Genomic DNA, 23,501 nt, shown 5'->3' on the forward strand with positions numbered 1-23,501 from the left:
AAAATATATGGTTGTTTTCAAGGCACAGAATACACCAGTAAAACAAAGCAACCCTCACATGCAACATAATAAACCAATTCATCTTTCTCTTAAATACAGCATCCTTTTACAAGCCTTAAGGAGAATAAAAACCCTTTGTCATTGAGGGCATTCATTTCAGTAGAAGTTTATATTCTGAGTCAGGGTTATGTGGATTGATGTACAGTACACAAGCAGAGATTTGAAAGCCATTACATTATTTGTAGCTGTGTCTGTGAAATGAAGCTGGTTTTGCTGAGTAAAATACTTGAACGGTACATATCTGCACTTTGAGTCAATATTTTAATTTACCTACTGCCTGTATAATGAGCTTTCAAATTCAAAAGGCTTTACAATGGATATTCGTAATTCATTAGTTTTATTCTAGTGCATAGTTATCAACAATATTGAGCTTAGAAGAGAAAAATATCTTTGTAATAGTCAACCTTCTGGTAGAATTTGGAAGAAAGCTTGTGTAGTTTATTATGTGGAATGTTCAAAATAAAGGAGACTTCAGAGATGTCAAGTATACACATTTACCATTCTTGTGGTGCTATATGTGAATATGTATCTCATTTCTTTGCAACTTACTTGACATGAGCTAACTACTTCAGCACAAAAAGAGCTTTTGACAGAACTTATCAAAATTATCAAAGCTTACAGGAAAGTGCAGAGGGAAAGCAATTCATTCCACACTTTGTTTTCTGCTCTGTAAAGTGAGTCTGCACTCTGTCCCATACTGATAAACATCACCCACTCAGTCACTCTTTGTTGGCATTAAGACCTCTTTTCAGAACTACTTGTTGCCAGAATTCCCATACAGCCAGTTAACTAGTGACTAGTTAAATCTGAATGGATATATAACAGGATGTGGAACAAATAAGCTGTAAAACAAATATAAAGGAGATGTGTTTCTCCACTGTGTCCACACTTGTGATGGTTTACTCTGAAGCAGGGTCAATTTTGCACCTTCCCTGTGGTTTTACCTTTCACTGTTCTCTAGTACACTGGAAAAGATGTTTCTTAGGATTGTTAACTAGAGAGCACCATGGTTTATTCTTGGCTCAGCATAATAACGTTGTGCTCACCATGATAAACTTTCAAAAATTGTATTAGCTTTTCTTGTCTATCAAATGCTATATTACTGTATAACATTTACATACATTATCACACAGAGATAGGCCTCAAATTTACACACAGTGCCATGGAGGGCTTGGCTACAGTGCACAAGACCTACAGGTTTTATTACTGCGGCACAGTGGTCCTGAATGGTCAGCTGTGTCTTGTCACTCTGATCCCATTCAGTGTTGTGTTAAATTATGAATGGCATTTGTTCATCCTTAACCTAAGAGTACTTGAGACAGTGATGTATCACATTTACACCAGTTATCCTTTTGAATCATTTAGGCTGGTGATTTGCAGCGGACAGAAAACCCTTTGGCAAAAATGGTCCAAGGCTTTAGACCAAGCTTATAATCTGCCGTTAATGATGAAAAACAACTTATTCTGGGCCAAAGGTTTTATCGTGTCTTCAAACTCCCTAACATCTTAACATTGCTGTATATTGAATTTCTTTAGTACATTTTTGCTGTTTGCTCTGTTCATTATTTCTCAACTTGTTTGAAAGTATCTGAATTCAAACAGCTGATTATTGATCAAAATTTGGTGATACATCTACAGCTAAACTTGCGGGAGGTATTTATAAATATAAAGTATTATGAGTCTTATTTAGACAACTGTGTCATGTAACCTGCACCATGGAGCACAGAAAATTAGTGTGTATACCCATGGACAACAATGACACTCTACAAAGGACACTGCATTGGTCCAGCCAGACCACCATTGGGTTCTTGATGGAAGGATATAACATATAAATAAAGGCGGTCTGTTATGGTCTGTGGAAAGGTTATTGTCTGTGGAAGGATGTAACCCATTAAGAAATGTGTACCAATGTCTTTGCTCCCCAGTTGTCATGATTCAGCAGTCTGAACAGGGCAAGCAGCTTCATAGACACCCTGTACTTGTACAAATAATGCTTGCAGCTCTTCCTGCCCTTGCTGGCATCAGATCATGGTAGCTTGTTGGCTTCAAACACACACAGCACAGACAGTAGATAAATCTGCCACACCAAAACACCAGGTCTGGTGGCATGAAATTCAACACAACACCAGTAACTGGTGCACTCAATCAGTATTCAATCACAGTCTCTAGCAGTTGCAGAGGCACACGGTGCCACTGTACAGCCAGCAGAGAATTCCACTGCCATTAAAGATGAAAAGCAACTTACTGTATTATGGACCAAAGGTCCAGGTTCTCCGCTTGAGTTTGATGCTGTCTAGGATGACATAATTCCTGAAACTGGCTCAGTGTGTAAACCCTATTATAGTACATATACTAACTGAGAGGCACTAAAGTCACAATAAAGGCTATTCTTTCCAATACTCATTTACAGAATATTCATCGACTCTCAGTATATTTTAAAACACTACAGAATAAGAACGTGTATAGTGCTTGTTCACAGTAAGACAGTATATTATTTTGTGTGATGTTCAGTACAGTTTGTGCACAGAACATCGCCACCCCCTCAGTTACTATGGGGCATGCCATTGCTATGGATCCTCATTTTTATTTATCCGCACACTTTCAGTGTGAGGTCATTGCAAAGCAGTCTTCTGGCCGAGCTGATATTTACTCTGCACCAGTGCTGGATATTTCATGGTGCCTGGCTCTTACAATACCTGTTGTGAACTCTGCATCCCCCTAAAACTATGCAGATAAAATAATAAAGAGACAATAACAATGTGAGCCTAAGCCCACAAGGAAAACCAGTATGTATGAAAGAAAGCAGACAGAAGAAAAGGCTTAACACATGCCCACACAGATACAACTTGTATTAAGAAGAGAGGTTGCCCATGGACACAAAGAAATGAATAATTTTGCAGACAATGTGGTCATAATTTAAACAATTAAAACAGCTTGTGAAGAATGTGATTTTAGTGTATCTGGATCGGCCTAGGAACACGGACTAGAAAAAAGAAAAGAAGTGGAATATATACTGTACATAAATACAATATTTCAGGTGCTTTGACCTTTCAGTCCCAAAAGAAGACTTGATTTTAAAGTCCATGTCCTTAAAAACATGGCATTTCCCAATCAATTCCATTAAACACAGAAATAAATGTCTTTACTCATATTTTCCATAGTGGTGGGAATTGGCTTGCTTTTCTTGGTTGCAAGCAGAAGGTGTTAAACGTGAACTTTAACGGACAAGACATGTTTTTTACAGTAAGTTATTTTTATCAAAACTGAAAAACAAATAGATGGTTAAATCACAACACAGATTCCAAACATCTGCCACTTCCATCGCTGCAATGCGCTTGCCAAGGACCAAAAACACTCGTCATCTTTAACCTTGCCACATTTTAATCCAACATAGTACACGCAATGCGATGCGCCAAGCAGATTATCAACCCCCCCCTCCCATTCTCAGATCTGTCCATCTGTTCTGCGTGTGCATCACAGCAACCTGTTTCTAAGGGGCCTGGGACTGACACTGACTGCAGTCAGGTGAGTCAGTGAGTGAGTAGTGAGTGATGCTCAGGATGAGCTTTAGGCTTTTCTGAAGAGTACTCATCATTAGTCCAGGTGACTGAACTTATTCTTTTATCCAATGATCAGGTTGAGCAGCAACTCCATTGCCTCACTGACCTACATACAGTGTTCATGTCTGAGGCTGGGGGGAAAAAATGAAGGCCTCTGCTTACTAAAGCCACAAAAATAACACAAAAAAACATGGCCAGGCACACAGACAGAACCTTTGCAGTATCTACAATCAGAGACCTGCCATCGTAAGGCAAATTTAGTACACTAGATTTATTGAACAGCACAGGGTCAGTATTCCTTGGGGCACTTTGCTGTTGTTTAGCTCTTCTTTTTCATTAAAGGAGAGCTAGATAAAATTGAAGCATACTATATATAGGCTTTATTGGTAAAAACTGTGAGCAAGAGGTTCAGCTGATTTAAACTGAACTGCAGATTTTGTGGATAAATAACTTGAATTTTTGTAAAACTACCAGTAAATGAACAGTTATATTGCCAGCTTTTTCTGACCAGGAGATATCTACAATTCATCTATCTTTCTATGTGCATAACTCTACTGTGGAATTATATCTTGTTTTCATCAATTAAATAAAGAAAGAAATACCCAGAGACCTTAATTTTGGTTCGCTGTGGGAATCTGTTCTCAATAATCCAGCTCCTCAATAATTCAGGTTGAAAAAGGGCTCATTACAAGGGAAGACCAACTCCAATGAATTATTTACAGGAGTTTAGTATTCTGCCATTTTCTCTGCCCTTCAGTGTTCATACAAAAAATGTCCCAGTGAGGCTGGAATCAGACACGAAATTGTAATGATGCCTGAAAGGTTTCTTGCCTTTCACATACTGTAATGTATCTTACTGAAAACTTTGCAGTCAGACCTAACTGATATACAGGATATCAGCCACCACACAATAGTGTTTAATTATTTTGTTCCTTCCCTTTTATTGCAAACACTTATGCTGTCTTATTTTAAAATACAAGGAAAACTGCATTTACAAAGTTTGATCTAAATACTGGAACATGTAAAAGAAAATTATAGGAAAGGAAGAGTACATACAATATAAACTGATTTTGAACAGTGTTTCTATTAAAGTAGAAAATATTAAAATGTGCTTTTGTGCAGCAATAGAGCAGAAACGTTTTATTGCCATTGTGAAGAATTAAAAGTGCTGACTCTGAGAGGCACTTTAAGTTTAATTAAATTGTGTAGTGTACTATGTACAGCATCTACAGCAACACTGCTCCAAATGCTTTGTGTGAGCAAAAACACTGAAGTTTTTTAAAATATTTTCTGGCAAACATAATGCACAGTGGTTTCTTCAAATTTGCCAGGATTTTATTAATAGGTAATGCACATGAAAGATCGCATTAAATGACTATTATGAATAAGATATCTCCAGTATTCTACAATTAACCTAAATATTAGGAGACTCAAATATTACAGTTTCAATATAAAACTTTTGTAGATGTTGTTCTTCAGAATAACACCACAGGAATTTTGAACACCATGTTTACAGGATTCAGGATATGCAATATTTTGAATTTTACTGGAATTGTACTTGCAAGTAAGTGTTGGGAATGCAGCATGCCTCAAAGAGACAAAAACCTTTTAAGCAACATAACCCACATTAAGTCCAGGGAGTAGGTGTTGAGAAGAGTCTTTTTTTTTCTTTTCCACCAAACCACCTGCATTCAAAGTAAAGAATGACAGGAGTCTCAGAAACCAAAGATGTATGTGTTTTAACTTCGTATTTCAGAAAATTGGTCTTAGAAACTTTCTTAGACTTTGTACTCCTGGTTTCCCTGTATTTCTATTCCTGGCACATTTCTCCCTGGTCATTAAGCAGAAGTGTACCTTCACTGTAATTTCATATTCTACATAACATCCCTTCCTAAAAAGCTACAGTATAAAATACCATAGACAGCCCCCCTCTCTTTCTTGGACTCATTCTGCTTCCCTCCTCTACACTATCTCAACCTGTGCAGCTCTCCCTTAGGTATTTTTGCTCTGAATAAGGGGGTCGTAATTTTCTTGTCCTACAACCAGGTGGTTGACTATAAAATAAAGCAGATTAAGCAAAAAGCTAATTACTGTATGTCTATCTTCTCTAAAAACATTCCTGAACACATGATCTTAAATATGTTATGTTAACAACTGTGACTTTATAACTCAACACTTTGAGTTGTATATTACATGAAAGCTTGCATGAAATTCATATAGAAATGACAGGTTTTGCCACTTTGGAAACATATGGGAATACATTTGTTAAAGGAGGCTTTTTGCTAATGCATTACCAAAGAAAAAAACTCAATACAGTACAAATCACTATATATAGCTACATAGTTTACCTTGGCAATTTAATGATTAGTTATTAATTTTACTTAATACCAATTAAATAATTAAAAAGTTAATTACATGCAATGTTTTAGCCCTGTGTTATTCTTAATCTTCATCTCCTTTTCTGTGTTACAACAACCTACTCAGTTTCTAACACCACAAAGATAAGTTTTAAGGCTGCATTTTGTGTAACTTGATGGGATTATTATTGAGATTGTTAGCTACTCTGGCATAATTATGAAGTGGGGAAGCGTATTAGGGTTGCTTCATGAATAGGCACACAAGAAATGGTGTCCTTCCCCTTCCATCTAAGAAATATTTTTTGGAGTCATTTTACTTTGATAATTAAAAAGGAACATAAAAAACAGATTTAAAAATGCATTAAATGAAAAAGAAAGTCAACATCACTGAAAAAACAGCTTCCTTTTTAGAATTCAAAAGTTAAAATAGTATATATATAGCCCTTTACTGCAAGCATATTTAGCTTCCAAAAAAGTATAGTGGTTAAACTTCAAATTGAAAAACATTATCATATATTTTGTGGGTAAATTAAATATATATGTATGTTTTCTCATGTAAGTGTCAACATTAAACGCTATTATTTCTGTTGTAATGTGTAAGAAAGAGAGTTTAAGAATTAAAATGGCCAGCCTGGTAAGAAATGAAAGAAATGAAAAACAAGCTTCCCACTTGGGCAAAAAATAATTGATTTTCAAAATCATTACAATACAAAAAATAAATCAAAATTTAATGTCATGTTGCTTATCTGATTCAGATTCTTATTTTTACATCCTGCAAAGCTGCTGCTAGTACAGATGCAAATTTCAGACGGTAGGCCGGAGCCGAGATTAATTCCTAGGGAATGCAATTCCCTTCACACTTTTTGCTGTGAGTCCAATTTAGCACTCTTGCTGCTCTGCTTCAATTTTCTGTTAATAAAACTACAATTCCTCTGTGCCTTATTATTTTTAGAATGCCGTTTCACTTTCCTCATAAAAAAAATACAGGGATCCATTTGACAAAAAGGAAACAAACTATTTGATACATCACACAAAATCCAGTTTTGCACATTTTTAAAAACTGTTTATCCTTGTCGACTGTAGTTATTGCAAAGTATGCTTCTGTGTTCAGCCTGGCATAGAGGAAACTGCACTGAACTCTACAGTCCAGTTATGTGCCTTCTTTTATAGGAAGTGTGGAACAGCTGTGATTCCTGAATGTTTACTTCAGGCATAATGGCATGTTTACTCCATACTACCATGGGTAACAGATAAGAAGACTTTCACTGCACAGCAATCTGATACATTTCACAATGTAACAAGCTGTAATCCAGAGTTGAGTGTTTACAAGCTTTTATGATGTATTTATAAATGCAGATGCATGACATAATTCTTATGATTATTGAACCAATGATTTGGGTTATAATATAAATTCTAAATAATCTTTATTTTCTTAAATAATACTGTTTCTGCAATTACCCAGTTTCCACAAGAGATGCTGCACATACAACTGCTAAACAATCTTATTGTTTACCCCATATGATTTGCTAGTTTTCACATAGAGGTGGAAGGTTAAGAATTCCATATATTTTACTAAATATGTGGTGCTTTTACAACATATTTATGGAGCATTGCTCTTGTGTGACTTTAAACAGAAGACAAATAATGGTTCTCAATTGGGGTTTAATATTAAGAGCCTGGAATACTGTATGTACTCCCATTCAAGGAAACAGCTGCCTAACGTCTAATCTGGGAACTGAGGTTTCACTGCTGTACACGTGTTTTTATCAGTGCTGCTGTAAACCAGGACTATACAATAGCAGATGCTCACATTTCCAAAGAGCGGCCCAGATGAGGTACCATTCAGAACTGAAGAGCAGCCATCTTAAAATTGGAAAACAGAATCCACATCTATGTCAAAATGCAACATGACAGAGTACTGGACTTGGCCCAAATGAGGAAGGTGAAATGGGAAGCTACTTCAGTCTGAAAAAAGGTTATTGACATTTGAGACGTGCTATAAAATGTAAGCCTTTCCAGAGTACAATTCCCGAGTCACCAACCTCTGAAAAAAGCAAAGCAAAATCACACATAAACTCCAACATATTTACAGCAGCTCCAGTAAATATTTGCACACACTGATGTGTATACAACAGTGTTCAACTCAATGGGAAATGAGAAAATAAAATTCCATTCACGCATTGCGTTGAAGTGCTCAAAGAAATGCAGAAATAAAAACATGCCTTAATATACAGCAGGAATGAACAGCTGCAGTCCTCAACAGTCATAATCCCGGTCAGTTTATTAATATTTTTAAACAAGCATCTACTTAAGACCTGAAAACCCATTGGGAATGTGGATTCTTATTCAATTCATTAGTGGAATTGGGTCTGTTATGGAAGGGCATCCTGTCCAGAGTGTATCATCCTTGTGCCCGTTTCTTGCCAGGATAGGTTCTGGCTCCCCCAATGACCCTGAATTGGATAAAGCAGTTAGAAAATTGCTGGATTGATGGGTCATAAAGATCAGAGCTGCAGTGGAAAACAGATGGTTGTGTGGCTCGTATGGACTGTACTGTAGCTGCTCCTCCCTCTATCACAGAGGACAGTAGAAGATCGTTTGTTTCTGTTTGGTACTGTATATTTGAAATGACACAGGCCCATGTTCAACTGACCCACGTTTTCAAATATTCGCATGTTTTTTAAAACAGATTCCAGATCCACACAAACACATTATCTTTATGTTCAAAACTGATTTGAAGATGTTACAGTTTTAAAATTCATATCTCATTTGCCTGAAGATTATTCCAGATGAAAAATGAAGCACTTATCCAAATTGGCCCTCTGAGGGGACCAGTATCAGAGCTCTCTGTGGACTTGGGCAAGCCGGGTTCAATTTTTTTTTCCAAGTCACAACATATTAGCAATAACCAGAATGGTTTGAAACAACTCTTCTTTTTTACAAGTAATCCTAAAAGTTAATTTTCCCAATAAATAGTTGATACTTTCCAATAAAATTTATTCTGGGTTGTGTTACGGCATTAAAAAAATTACAAGCAGGTCTTGACAAGTTCAATGATAAATCTTTGTGCATATAGAAAGTAGCAGCATGCAAATTCATATTTTTTTTACAAACCTTACTGTAAAAGTAACAGTCTCACAATAAGTTATAACTTATTTACCAGAGGTCAAAAAAGACAAAAAATAGTAGCTTTGAAGACAAATATGGAACTGAATGTACAACTAGATTTCTGTAGCCTAATGTGGGCAGACAATCAATCACTCCAATACGAATAATGTCACGTGCGGACACAGGGAGACCTTGTGCATACTTTGGGTTGTGACAGCTGACTATGTACAAATTCTGAGGCCAGTTCATTTTAAAAAAGTTTGCTTTAACCTCTGTTCATAGAACAAAACAGCAGTTTTTTCTGCTAAGCATAAGTTTCCTCCTTGCCTTTATTACAAACTGAAGTAACATGATTAATTTGTTTGAATATACGTTGTGTATGTATTATAAATATTAGGCTGCATGCTAGACAACATACTGTAGTTGTTCAGATCAATGAATCAGCACATCTGCGATATTTCTGTTAAGTTACTTAACTTGAGTGATCCATGCATTGAATAATTTAATTCAGTTTTTTAAAGATACACAGCTTACGTCTGCTTAATCTGCCTTCTCCCTCTTTGTTTTAATCATATATTTTTTGGTATGTGCAAAGCTACATTTTCTGTTGAATTTGGAATGACCCTGGCTCACTGACAGTGACAGCTGTGAATATTTTTATTTATTTATGCGTTTGTAATTTTGACATTTTTGTCCTGCTCTGAGCGTTTAGAAAAATGTGGGCAGATGTCGGAGCGAACTGTGTTAACCTCGGCAATCATCAAGCTGGATGCCAGCTAGGGAGAACAGTAATTGTATCTCATTAGTTTATCCTGAACTTTGCACAATAAATTGTCATTGCTATATACGGATGTCAGGATTCCCTCTAAATGAGATGTTACAGCTGCAGTGCACCTATTATAGAAGATAAACTGAAGACAAAGATACAGTTGCAAGAACTGCTAATCACATAAGCCAAAGGGAGGTTGATTATAGTACTGTACGTAGTTCACTCACATACAGATGGCTGCATGAATGAAGATTTTTTAAATTATTTCTTAATTTTCTGTAGTTGAACAAACACAGTGCCTTACAATTGTTGTAACCTACAAAGAAAAATATATTTTCATAAGCTTGGACTATTATTTTGAAAAAGTACTTTGTGCCAGAATGAAGAAAAATTAAAGCACCATGACAGGACAATATACATTTTAAAGTGGTAATACTATCGAACACACTATATTAATTATGTAAGAATATTTCATATTGCTTTTTGGGAGCTTTCAGAAAAAGTCTATACATAGAAACAACAACAATGGTTAAAGCAATCTTCTAAATCTAAATATACCAAAACGTACAGTCTCAACAGTACATGGTTACTTATAGCATGGGCGATCCCAGATAGAAGTTTTTCCTTAAAAAAATGTCAAAGCCTTTATTCCAGGAACAGATATTACTGCAGTTGTTTCCAAAAGCTACCATCCTTGACCTACGATTGCTTTTAGATAGTTATACAAGACAGATAATAGTACAGCATTACGAAATATAATTGAAAATCATTCCATCCATTACTGGAAAGCTGCTTATTCCTGGTAAGAGTCACAGAAAACTACTTCCTATCATGGAGACATAGGATACAAGGCAGGACTACAGCTTGGCTGGGATTTCACTCCATGTCAGGGTACCTACACACAATTTAGAGACCCTTAGAGACAATTTAAAGACACCAGTTAATCTAGCTAGCATATCTTCGGAGGGTAAGGAGGAAATCGGACCACTTTGAGACAACCCACACGAATAGATGCAGAAAATGGGAACTCCACATAAATTGGGACCCCATGACCCAGGGAAAGTGAGACAGTAGTGCTAATCACCATGCAATGCCGTGCCATCTACCACTGTGCCATCCTTCTGTATTATTATTCAGGAAAGTTTAACAATATCTCAAGAAAATACTTGTTTCAGTAGTGTACCGTATAATTAAACCATGTCAATCACAGTCCTAACTGATTAAGAATAATGACAATGTTGCTTAAAAATAAACCCCACATGTTCCTGAGTACATTATTAGAGCAGCAAGATACTGAATGTCATGGCTAATACATCACTGAAAAAGGTTTATTACCTGATCTAAGAACGCAATTCCATGTTTAGTCTTTGTTTTCACAACAAGTCTAACAAATCTAGACCTACAGTAAACATATTTGGTGTAATAATTACAGAGGTTTGTTAAAATGGTTGATCCTGGGGGAGGATGGCTCTGTTCTGTCCATAACAGCTTTTTTCTGTTACCTTTGTCATGTCTGAGACAAGAAGAAGGTATGTTGTAATTGTATTCCCTACCTTTAAGTGGCAAGGACATGATCACACATAGGTATGCAGGAATTTGTTAGTAAGTAAGCATATGTTGTTTGAGGTAAATTAAAAGCAAACGTAGTATTTTAATATTACAAGTTATTATTCATTATTGAAAATAGAATTCGCTTTTTTCCAAGCTATAAGTGTTTCATTTAAGACACTTACTACATACTTTAGAAGATGCTTGACGCATACTAATATTGTAAAATGTTGCATAATGTGCCATAAAAACAAAACTTCACAGGTTCAGTACAGAACGGCTTACAGTGTAATTAAAGCTAAATGAGCTAAGGCCCTTTATTTGTACCCTGTATTTCATTTATGTTTGCAGAATTATAAGAAAGCGTAATGGTAACTCATAGTCCTTCATATTTGCCTTTGTTCTTCACTCCTTCATGAAAAAATACAATCCTCTCTGTGTTGTTTTGAATAGCTATGCATTTTAAAAATGTCTCTGAACACGGTGCTACGATTCGAGCTGAAACTAATGCTGAAACCTAACTGATCCAGGGAAACAATAGCTTGTCAGGGTAGAATCTTTTGCCGTTTTCATTTTTTACTGATGCTGTTAACAACATCATGCACTACGTCTGACTTTTAGAAGAGGAATCTGATAAGCTTGGTAAATTATCATGGCAATGATAGAGAAAAAGATAAACCAAGAGACTGCAATGTGTCTGAGAGACACAGCACACAGACATGAAACACTTGGCACATTCCAGAACAGAATGCTTAGCATCACTATGGTCAGGGATACTCTGAATGAATCCTTAATTCTGTGGTGCAATTGATCTCAAAGACTTCTACAGTGTGCTTAATGAACCCTTTCCAATGTGAAGAATAATTTTGCTTTCCATTTTTTCTGGCATCTTTAGCTGGAAGAGATAAGCGATGACAGCTGGAGCTCTGTCTGTGACTCGTTTCGAAAGCTTTTCCTTTGTTCAAGGAAAAAAAAAAAATAAACAGAAATGGCAAGGCCAGAGTCTGAATTCTCTGTATAACAATGAGCTGACTGAAAACAGGCATAACCCAAAATATTTTTCAACATTAAAGGGAGGTACATGAGGATTAGAATTTTGAGAAGAAGAGTACAAAAACACATACATGCTTGATCAAAGAGGAACTTGCTTACCGGTTGGAAGCTTGTCCGAGTTTTCCCTCAGCCATGCAAACAGGTTGGCAAAGTTACAGTTGCACACCCAAGGGTTGCCCTCCAGCCTTACCACCCTCAGAGAGGGCAGCTGGCTCAGGGCCGCCACCTGCAGGCCGGACAGGGCATTGCGCTCCAATTCCAGCTCACGCAGAGAAGTGAGTCCAAGAAAGGCGTTCTCGTTGACTGTAGTCAGGTAGGGGTTGTTGCCCAGGCGGAGTTTGATCAGGCTGCGGGACTCCCCAAAAGTCCCAGCAGCGATCTCGGTCAAGTTGTTGCAGCCAAGGTCCAGAAACACCAGCCTGGAGGAAGTGCTGAGAGTTCCAGGCTCGATGTATGACAGGGAGTTGTTCCGCAGGTCCAGGTAGACCAGATCGCTGTAGAGCACTAGAAAATCTGAGGGGATCTTGGGAATCCAGTTGTCTGACAGTAGGAGCCTCCGGACGTCCAGGGGGATGGAAACCGGCAGGCGGGTGAGACCCTGTCCACTGCAGTCGACTGTGTGAGGGTCCGGGCAGAGACAACTAGCTGGGCAGTTTTGCCCCCAAGTCAGTAAGGCAGAGGAGAGCAAGACGATGAGAGGCTGAAGCCAGCGGCAACATGGCAACATTGTCAAGGGGGTCAAGGGGGAAAGGGAATTTGGGTGGGGGGGTCGGGAAAGGGGGGGATGTGGGAAAGGGAAGGGGGGTGGGGGGGAGGGAGATCAGGAAAGGGGGGGAAGAGCGAGAGGATAAAGGAAGGAATCAATGCCCAGGCAGAGGCATCCTTTCCCCGGTATTACAAACTAAAAGAGCTCGGGCATCGAGCAGCGAGAGACTGAGTGCCGTTTCCAAGAGATCATGTAGCAGCAGCCTGGATCGAATAGCAGCCTGCTGGCTTTGAAGGAGTAAGGGGAGGAGAGATAGCGAGAGAGAGCTGGGTGAGCAAGAGGGAGGGGAGATTAGCAGACAGAGGTAAATAGAAACCAGCGAACCAGAGACTGGGAAAGGCCAGGAGCAGAGAGGAGAGGGGAGGGGTGAGGAGGTGAGTGGTGTGTGTGGGGGGGAGTTATTAGGATGGAAGGTCTGTTTGCGGTCTTAACCTGGAGTCTATCTTGAAGGATTAATTAGGGAGGACGCCTGGATCTTTGACACAAAAGGATACCCCAGGAGGCTCCGACGTTGAAAGGCGAGCTCAGTGAAAGAGCTGAAGGCTGCCATCTACCATTCGTCTGCTCCCTGGCTCCAAACTCTGAGGCTTGCTGGCTCGCTGGCAACTGCAAATGAAATCTGAGGCGCTCGTCGGCTGGTGTCATGAGGCTTGCAAAAACCTAGAACCAAAAAAAAAAGTAACGACATTGATTAAGGTGCTGGGCAGCATTGTATTATTTCTTCCCTCTCTGTGATACGCAGACAAAGCTGGGCTGCAAAAACACCGTCAAGCTCTGTTGCCATGGTGAACAGCACTAAACATCGACAATGGAGGAGACTAGATGCAGTTCATATTGCTGTAAATATCACAGAGTGGCAGTCGATTGGATACACATATCTGATAACTAAGCAATTTGTTTTCTGTCTCCTGAGTTCTTCAAAGGCCTGAATGTGCAATTTTAGCTGAGAATGTTTTCCCCAGAACATGATGGTTTCATGTGATGTCACTTCCGAATAGGAATGTTATCAGTGTTTATCCAGTGCAGTTATCCTCTGTTACTTCATTCACTAGTTGTGCCTTCCTAGGAGAATTATCTACCCTGCCTTTTTGAAAAATTGCATCTCTTCAATAAAGCCATTTTCACACTATGATTCTTTTGTTGTCAACAACAGAAAAACATCTTACTACCTCAACAGCTTAAAGAATTAATGCATCAATTCTTGAACACCCTCAGTTTTTTAGTTGATTTTTTTTAGCACAAAGTAATGCTAAACAGCTATTAGCATTTACCTGACAATACAGTTATGAATTTTAAATAGCCACATTACAAGTCTAGTTCTAATTGCTGCTAAAAATACCTTCCTAAAGTTTAAATACAGAAAAGGCTAATGATGCAAAGCATAAAATAATTTGCATAGCTGCTTCATTAATAGCTCAGAAATGTTTTCCTAATGTGGCACAACTAAGAGACTGGATTATCACATGCCCAAGAAATATAAAAACAAATCAAATCATGAAGTACCCTGAACTGATGTGTAGCACCAACACCATTCATGAGAGAATGGAATCACATTTTAATTTTATTTTATGTTAGAACAGATGTACACTTGATAATTCCATTCTGTAAGGATCTGGATGTTCCTGTTTGTTGCATGTCATGAAGTAATAATTCATTTTGTTTTCGGTCTATTATGATTAATGCAATACACAGCATGATGCTCTGGGCTTTTCTGCTTACACCATTGCATTTGTACTGGGATGCTCTGAGACAGATCTCCCAGATTCACCCTGTGAACTAATGAGCAGGTCCCTAGGAATGGACAAGACACAGCTGTGACCTTTTAAAAAAAACACCACATAACTGACGTCAGAGCAGTTAGTCAGCTTTCTTATACAATTGTGATCTTGAATATATCCCACTGCTACTGACAATTGCTCTCTGAAGGAAGAAGCACACAGTAGCATCTTAATACATCTCAGTATCTTGAGATTTCTTATCTTGGTTATTTGTAAAATCAGATTTAAAGCAAACAAAACTGTTATTATGTATTACAATACTTAGACATGCCTTAGTATAGTTTTTTTAGAAAAGAATCTTGATTATTTCCTTCAAGGTAAATGCTTTCTCATTCTCCTACAAACTGCTGCAGATGCTTTTGAATGGTTCAATGGCTCCATCACACCTCTCAGTTAGTAAAGTACCTAGTTTCTAATCGTATTTATTACATCCGGTAAGTACATCTAATAAAAGCTATTATGTTTACTCAAAGTGAAACACAGCAATCTTTGAAAAATTAGATTAGGTTTTAACTTATTATAGTCAGAAGAAACCCCCAGGAAGTATAATTTTACTGATGTATAACTAAAATGAATTCACAGCTGTCACTGATTAATTTTTTAAACCAATCCTAGATTAATTCTTGCCTGATAGTTATAATGTGAATTGGACAATAGAATAGAAACAGAATAGAAAAACATGGAATTTGTTCAATTCTATCAAAATATATAAAATGATAAGGTCTTTGGTATTTATATATAAGGTATATTTCATATAATTATCTCAGGAAAATAAAGTTTTAATTGCACAAATGAAAACAAACACATTGAAATTTAATTTAAATCTCAGGCATAGCCATACTATAAAAGTTATTTTATTATTATAAAGTTACTATCATTTATAGCTCACAATATTAATTAGTAGGGGGAAAAACAAACAAATTTTAGATGGTGTCTATTTGAATTGTATGGATTTAAGAAAAAAAACACTCACAATGTAGTTTGTTAATAATGGAATCTGCACCTGTGAATTCTACTCTGCACCTGCACACATAATTAGAGGAGGATATCTCAGGCTGTAGCTCATAGGATTGCTAGAAATGTGCTGGAGATAATTAACACAAAGACTGAAAAGGATTTTTAAAAAGAGTTGTTTAACATACATTCATCTGCTGTGTTTACACAAAAATATACTTTCTGCAGGTTTTTTTCTTCAAACAGGATGTTTACCTTTTTTTTTACGTGAATGCCATTGAGACAGTGAACTGAAGGAGTCAATGTTGGCATGTATCATACACCGAGCCGAAAGCTCAAGGCAAAAAGACTTTGACAAGCAAGCAGTCACTGTACAGCTGTTGTCCTAGTTCATAGGTTATAATTTGACTGCCCAACAGATACTTCTTCCACGTTTGCAGACAGTCAGCCTAACGATTTTTATCAATCTATCAAATATTTCAGCTGAGGGATGGCACATCATTACAGCCTCACATTGCTGGGGTGCTCTCCCTGTGTTCATGTGGGTTTCCTCCAGGTACTGGACTGGCGTCATATCCAGAGTGTATCCTGCCTTGCGTACATTGCTTGCCAAGATAAGCTCTGGCTCCCCCACTACCCTTATTTGGACAAAGCGGTTAGAAAATGGATGGATTATTGAATATTTCAGTTGATTACATTTTTTTTCTCCTTGTCTACCTTTTCACATTAATAAGGTCAGTTTTGATGGACTAAAATTGAAAATATGACTGTCTGAGATAAAGCACTGCGATATCTTAGTGAGGAGTAATCTCATAAATGTACAAGTAGAAAACCAGTGTTCTGTCCGGTAATCCCCAAGTAATAAAAAGTTCACAAACATATTTCCTCACTATATTTAAATCATATGGATCCTAAGAATAGAGATATATTTAATTTCCATGAACTCCTGTGGCCATTTGTGCCTACTGAGTAATTGATAAATAGCTTTAAACTGAGTTAAGGAGGCCATAGACTTGTGTGAAAAAAGAAAGATTACAGCATTTCAATCTAACTGGAATATTATATCCAGGACAGTCCTAATAGCTTCAAAATCACAAAACACTACACACCAGGAATATGTACAGTACATTTAATTCCCTTTTGTAAATTCCATATATTATTTAAACATTACATTTTTGTCACCCGACTTCCTTTTAGAGAAAGGCATAGATACCATGTTATTTTAAAACATAAATAGGTCTCATGTCCCCTCTTTTCTTGAGCTCAAAGACAGAAATGCAGTTCCTTCAATTGAACGGATTGAGTTGCAGATGAGACTGTGACACTTCTCACATGCTACTCAGCCAATTAGTCTAACTCAGACAAACAAATACACAGAGCAATGTAAGTGATCCTTCATGCACTGGCTCACAACATTGTAACCTCAGTTACAATCACAACCAATGTAGCGAGAGAGTCATCTCAGTGACAGAACTGACTGTTGTAAAGGAACCAGATAAATAGGTCAATTTTAAGACAGATTACCCACCTATAGTACATGTGTTTATACATATATTTGGTTTTAAATATGTATATGTACATAAATGTTCACATCAAGACCACATTTTAAAAAACATTCCCATTTAATAACAACATCTGGTTCCCAAACTTTGTGGGGTTTTTTTCTTTCTATTGACATTAAGCTTCACTTTTTCCTTTGCAGCCTGTACTCTGACGCAGCCCCTTGCTACAGTAAAACCTGTGATCTCTTATAATTAGTACTGGGCATTAATGGGTAAAACATCTGAAAAGATTCTCCTGTTTTTTCACAAAGTGGAAAGTGTGACATATGTAACTATATGGGGCAACTTGGTGATCACATGCACTCCACCTCCTGAATGGCTCAATTCACAGAGAACACTTTGTCCCTTCCTATTCCCCTACAGTATCTACACTGTTGTTAATGCCTCTCTGAAAAAGCAAAAAGGTGATGTGTTTTTCTACAAAGTTTTGCTGTATGTAGAAAGGAGATAAAAAAGAAAGAAAATTTTGCTGAAGAATTTACTTGGAAGAAAATAAATAGCCTTCCAATCTCTGCCACGTTTTTTTTTTTATGCTCGGGCGGTTTTCTAATCCATTTTACTTTTGTTCTAGTTTGCTTGGCAACACTTTACAGAAAAGATCAGTGAAAACAAATTACACCTCCAATGTAAAAACATAGGGAACTCGTTTTCTCCAAAGGCCCAGGCTTGAAGTTTGTCTCTCCCTGTGACAAATCAGTCAAGACATTTCTGATTTAAATGTTAATTTTCTTTGCCAAAATAAGTGGATGCAGGGGAATACATCCCTGGTGCTTTTTAAGACAGCAGCAGGAAAAGGGCTCATTGCTTTGTCAGATTTAGGCCCAGATCAAGCAGTTAAATCATAGGCCCAGGTTAAATCATAACTTCGACTGGCACGGCAGTAGTAAGCGACACCCTGCACCCAGTTCTGCCTATGTGTTTGCCAGCGGCTTCTTGTTTCCAATCATTGGAGACCTGCCATCCAGTACTGGGTTTGCAGTTTGTGACTGAAAGGTGGGTTGATGTTTCAGCTTAATCTGGGCCCTTGTCAGTGGAGGTTGGGTGGAATAACAGCAATTGAAACTAGTGGTAGTAATAAACAATTCTGTACAGAAACCAGGACACGTCTGAGGGCAGGAAAGGTAAAACGTTTGTGGAACTAGTTTTAATGTGCATGCCACTGCCGCCACCACAGGATTTTGCCCTGTTTAGATGCAATGGACTACATACTGTAGGAGGGTCTTCCTAACTTGTGCCCAGATGAACCCTGGAGGCAGGATTCACTCTGGATGGGATGCCAGTCTTCTGGATTGTGCTCCACCCATTTTTTCAGTTCCATAGTTATTCTAATGATTTAATCAGCTGAATAAATCTAACACTTCGAGGTGATGTAAGGGGAACTGTACCAATAATGAAGTGAATATCCTGTGAAATTGCAGGTAAAATATTACATTTGTCTCATTTCCAAAGTAGTTAGGTTAATTGATTGACTACTAAGGTTGAAACAGAAAGCAGAAGTATAAACACAAGGCCCTTGAGGAAGTGGGTTTGAGATCCCAGACTACACAGTGTAAAGAATATGTCAGGAAGATTTTCAGGCTTAGGTGGCCTCACCCTGCTAGAATGACACCATTTTGGTCTAATGACATTGCTTGTTCTAATACATGAAACTAGGGAGAGGGTATACTGTGCCTGCAGTAACACTACAGTAAGCATCCACCAAGGTGGATACAGCTCACTCTATTGATCTCCTTCAGGGTTAAAGTTCAACCAAGTTATTTTGCTTGTTGTATTCAATGTCACTTGGAGTCACTGCCTTGTCTTTACTGTCCTCTGTCAAGTGTCTCTAGTAAGTACACTGCACCTAGACTATACATACTTATTGTAACTGTATCTGAATTTTTCCCAGTTCAAACTGGGAGACACAATTCCCTCTCCCATATAAGTCAGATATCTGACTGACATTCATATTCAAACATCAGGCCTCTTCTGTCTGTGGTCTCAGAAACATGACACTTTTGCCATGATAGTGTTTCAATTTTAACTTCCAGCTGACCTCAGAATGGGTACACTAAGTTCGGGGTTTTAATTCCTCTCTGCTCAGGGTGCTTGCTTATTACTCAAATCTACCTTAGACCAAATACAGTGTCTGTGCCACACTTATGAATAAAAGAAACATTTGTATTTGAGGAGGATTTAATTATTTAAAATGAACTGCTCGTAAGTTTTGTTTTTTCCATGTTCAGATCACATCGGCTCACCAGAACACTCGCTGGTTCATACTAAACAGCTGAAGCAGAAATTAGTGCCTGGCTGCCTCTGCAGCATGAAAAGACTTGCCTGGCCAGTCAGGGCAGGGAGTGTGGAGAACTGCTGTAGCTGCTCGAGGGACTTGCCTCCTCTGCCTTCACAATACTGGGTGCCAAGAAGATATGGGAGTCGGAGAGACACAGAGTGAAATCTACAAGGTAAAAAGTAAGTTTTTAAAAAAAGCTGGTCCTTCAAGTGCGCAGACCATCAGTTTCTGTGAAATAGTTTTGTGTCATAATAGAAAGTAAAAAGCTGGACTTTTCATCCATCCATCGATTTTCTACCTGTTTCATCCAATACAGGGTTGAGGGGGAGCCTGAGCCTATTGCAGTCAGCAACAAGCACAAGACAGGGAACACCCCAGACACACAAACACAATCATACACACACTCAAACCAAGGCCCGTTTCTGTAGAAGCCAATTAACCTACCAGTATTGTCTTTGGAGTGCAGGAGGAAACTGGAGCAGCCCAAGGAAGCCCATGCAAATACTGTGAGAACACACAAACTCCACACAGATAGCCCCACAGGTCTAGAATTGAACCCAGGGCCCCAGCACTGTGAGGCAGCAATTCTAACCACTGTACCACTGTGCCTCCTGGGATTCACCTTTCTATCAAAACAGCTTCTACCAGGCTGAGCTGGAACTCTTATGCTGAAGCAGAATTAAAAAAAGAAAATGATGAAACCAACAACTAAGAAAAAAGACCTTTAGGAAATGTTACTAAGACAAAATATTACTCTATAGACAAGCAAACAAGATGAGGTGATGGTTTTGTGTGCATACAAGTTTGCATTCAGTTTGGCGTAAGTAAGCAATTAAGAACGAACTGATTAATAAGTGATAAATGTCAAACACAGCGCAGTCTTTTTCCATGGGTACCAAGCAGCTGCCCACAGCTGAGCTTCATTAGCGGGGGAACTGGATAAATGGCTTGCAAATGTCACTTCACTTTGAAACATGAACGCCAAACTGAGAATGCCGAAAGGTAGACCCCGCTGTTGGTTCTCCAGCTGCTCATTGGCCGGGTGAGAAGCCAGCCTCCTTCAGTGCGTCACGCTGGGGAGCTCAGCAAGGTTAGGTGCTGAAGGTTACTGCTTTCTGAGGAATCCCTCTTTAAAATGTGTGTGGTTAAAAAAAATACTAGACATGACATAGCCACTCACCAACCATGTATCTCTATAGTATCTGTTGCGTTCTGAAATGACCTTTCATAAAATGAATGCAAAGGGTGGTATTTGCCCAACATTCACAGGCTAATGTCACAAAAACAAGAAGTGATAACAGAACAAAACAGCTTTTCAAGCATTGTCACACCACAGTTGTAAAGGCATGCATTCTATATACAGTATGTATAGTATATACAGTAGTGTGTACATTCAAATATAGTGTGAGTCCCAAAACATACTGATGGGAAAAAGAAACACCTCGTCCTCCACACGTGTGATTGGCAAGTTGTAATGCCTCACTGCACAAACTGTATTGCATGTCAGAGGGCTTAAAACAAATTGACAACTTTTTGTGAAAGTACATAAGCTCTAACTATAGTATTTATTTTTCCATGAAAACGTTGCATTTCCTTTTTTCCATCAGTATATATTGTGCATATTGCATGTGTACTATATAGTGTACATTCAAATATAGTGTGAGAGTCCCACTGTATATTGTACATGTTGTACATGTACTATATACTGTAGTGGGATGAGGCAGTTTAAGTAGGTAGCTGTGTCAGCATACGTAGGCTGCAAAGGAACAAGTAAAGGTTTATTCCATTTCTACACCAGTAGAAAGGCTGTCTATACAAAGAATGCTGCTTGGCTTGCGATTACAAAAACATATCTGACAAACAAAAGAAATTATCATTTTATTCTAACATCTCTATAATACAGTATATGGCTGAAAGCTTAGTAAATACATACACAAACATACAAACCAATTTCGTTCCGATATAACCATATCTTCACATAGCTGTGAATCTATATCCAATAACTGTAGCAGCATGTTTTTTTTCTAATTGTTAATGGTCTAATTAATAAAAACCATAACTACTGCACACAGCTGGCATATTGAATGATATTGATGCTGTAATGTAGAGGTGGCAGGTCTTGTTCTCATCAGAGGGATAAGAGCCTATTAACTGGCTGAAGTCTGTGTGATTGCCATTTCTTCTCCCCATGAGGGTTTAAATGCAGGACCGATCCTCACTACATGTCATGCACTGTTCATTATCCTGAACAAAAGTCTATGATGTCTTATTGGGAATAATCTACTACAGTTGAAGATTTTGTTGGACAAAGCTTGCAGCCTGAAATCGGATGTGCTTAGAAGTTTTACACTTCTGCTTTTTTAGTTATTTTCATTTTGTAATCTTGTGTAGGCTTTCTCTAACAGCTTTTGAAGTGGGATTTTTAGCAACCCTGCTTTCTGTAGCAAAATAAAGCATTTCTGCCTAGACAGCACTGGATATCGCAGTTTAAAAAACAAGTACTAAGTGTACTAACCAGGATTGGTTCTATTTTCAAAAACTTAAATACTGTATGTGGCTTCCTATGGAGACTTACCTGTAAATACCTACGTGTTTTGAATAGGGCCCTATTTGCACCCACAACCATAAACATTATATTTTAACACATTTCAAGGATTTCCATTTCCATTTCAATTATCCTACTTCCATGGTATTACTAATGTCTGTTTGAACAAATGTATTCGTTCCAGAAGAAGTCTAAGACATACCACAGCAATCCAAATTAGTCAGACTTCTTAAACCCAACCCAACAGTGCTGTGATGAAACAGCTCAATTAACAGAGTTGGTTCATAAAATAAAATCCATTTGAGAAGGTTAAACCAGTAGGAGTCCAAACAATTTTAAAGTTAACCTTCAAGAAATACAAATGTCTTTGTTTTGCTTGTCCTATGAATGAATGAATTCGTGTCCTGACATTGCTTAATTAAAGTTTCTGACAGGTAATTGTGTTGCTCTGCCAGGTAATATACACCCACATGAAGTAAAAACAAGATCAGAGGACAATCTCATCATGACAGTGGATGTGAACAGGCAGGAGGGGTGGTTTTCCAGTGAGCTGTGGTGGTTGGTAGGCACTCTGATTTGTGAGCTCTCGTCCTTCAAATGTAACTTTAAACCAAGGTCTTGTCAGCCGTGTTTGTCTTGCAGCTAATATACTGAGTGGCCTAGGCCTCCTGTCATTGCCACATATTGAAGGATTACAATTGAAAAATGGACACAGATGCTCCTATTGGGACCCTGCATTTGGAGGCCTGGAGTAAAGCTTGAATTAGGTAAGAAAGTCCAGGACTTGCAGTTTAAGGTGCATGTAAAAATGTGGTTTTTTTTTTTAATGAAATGCCACACAGGATCATTTTCCAGTTTCTGAAATCAATTCTAAGTACTGTATGTCTATCATTCACCAATTGATCTAAATAACAGTTTCATTCATATTGTGTGCAAAACAATTCTACATAATCTATTATGTAGAATTGGATTTAACACGTCTTTTTAATACTTTCGATATTCTGTAGTTGTTTTTTTGGCTACACTGACATTTCCTGTACTTAAACACCCACTGTGACCAAAACAGTTTCTGGAACTGTGATTCAGCCGAAGGTCCAATCTCAAGGCTCACACGCATGTACGCAGTTCTGAGTCACCAGTCAACCCAGCAAGAGTGTCTTTGGAAG

The 23,501-nt window shown here is 38.0% G+C and overlaps 1 protein-coding gene across 1 annotated transcript in view; it reads right to left on the reverse strand.

Moving 5' to 3' along the window:
* Positions 1 to 13,182, reverse strand: part of LOC148817506 (leucine-rich repeat-containing protein 38-like) — a 30,436-nt gene extending 17,254 nt beyond the window's left edge. The window contains exon 1 of the mRNA XM_088938489.1: positions 12,555 to 13,182. Within this exon, the coding sequence (XP_088794615.1) occupies positions 12,555 to 13,182 (628 nt within the window). The remainder of the gene's footprint in view (positions 1 to 12,554) is intronic.
* Positions 13,183 to 23,501: the final 10,319 nt, after the last annotated feature.

Source organism: Atractosteus spatula, chromosome 20, assembly GCF_055471065.1.
Source record: "Atractosteus spatula isolate fAtrSpa1 chromosome 20, fAtrSpa1.hap1, whole genome shotgun sequence".
NCBI classification, from domain to species: Eukaryota; Metazoa; Chordata; class Actinopteri; order Semionotiformes; family Lepisosteidae; genus Atractosteus; species Atractosteus spatula.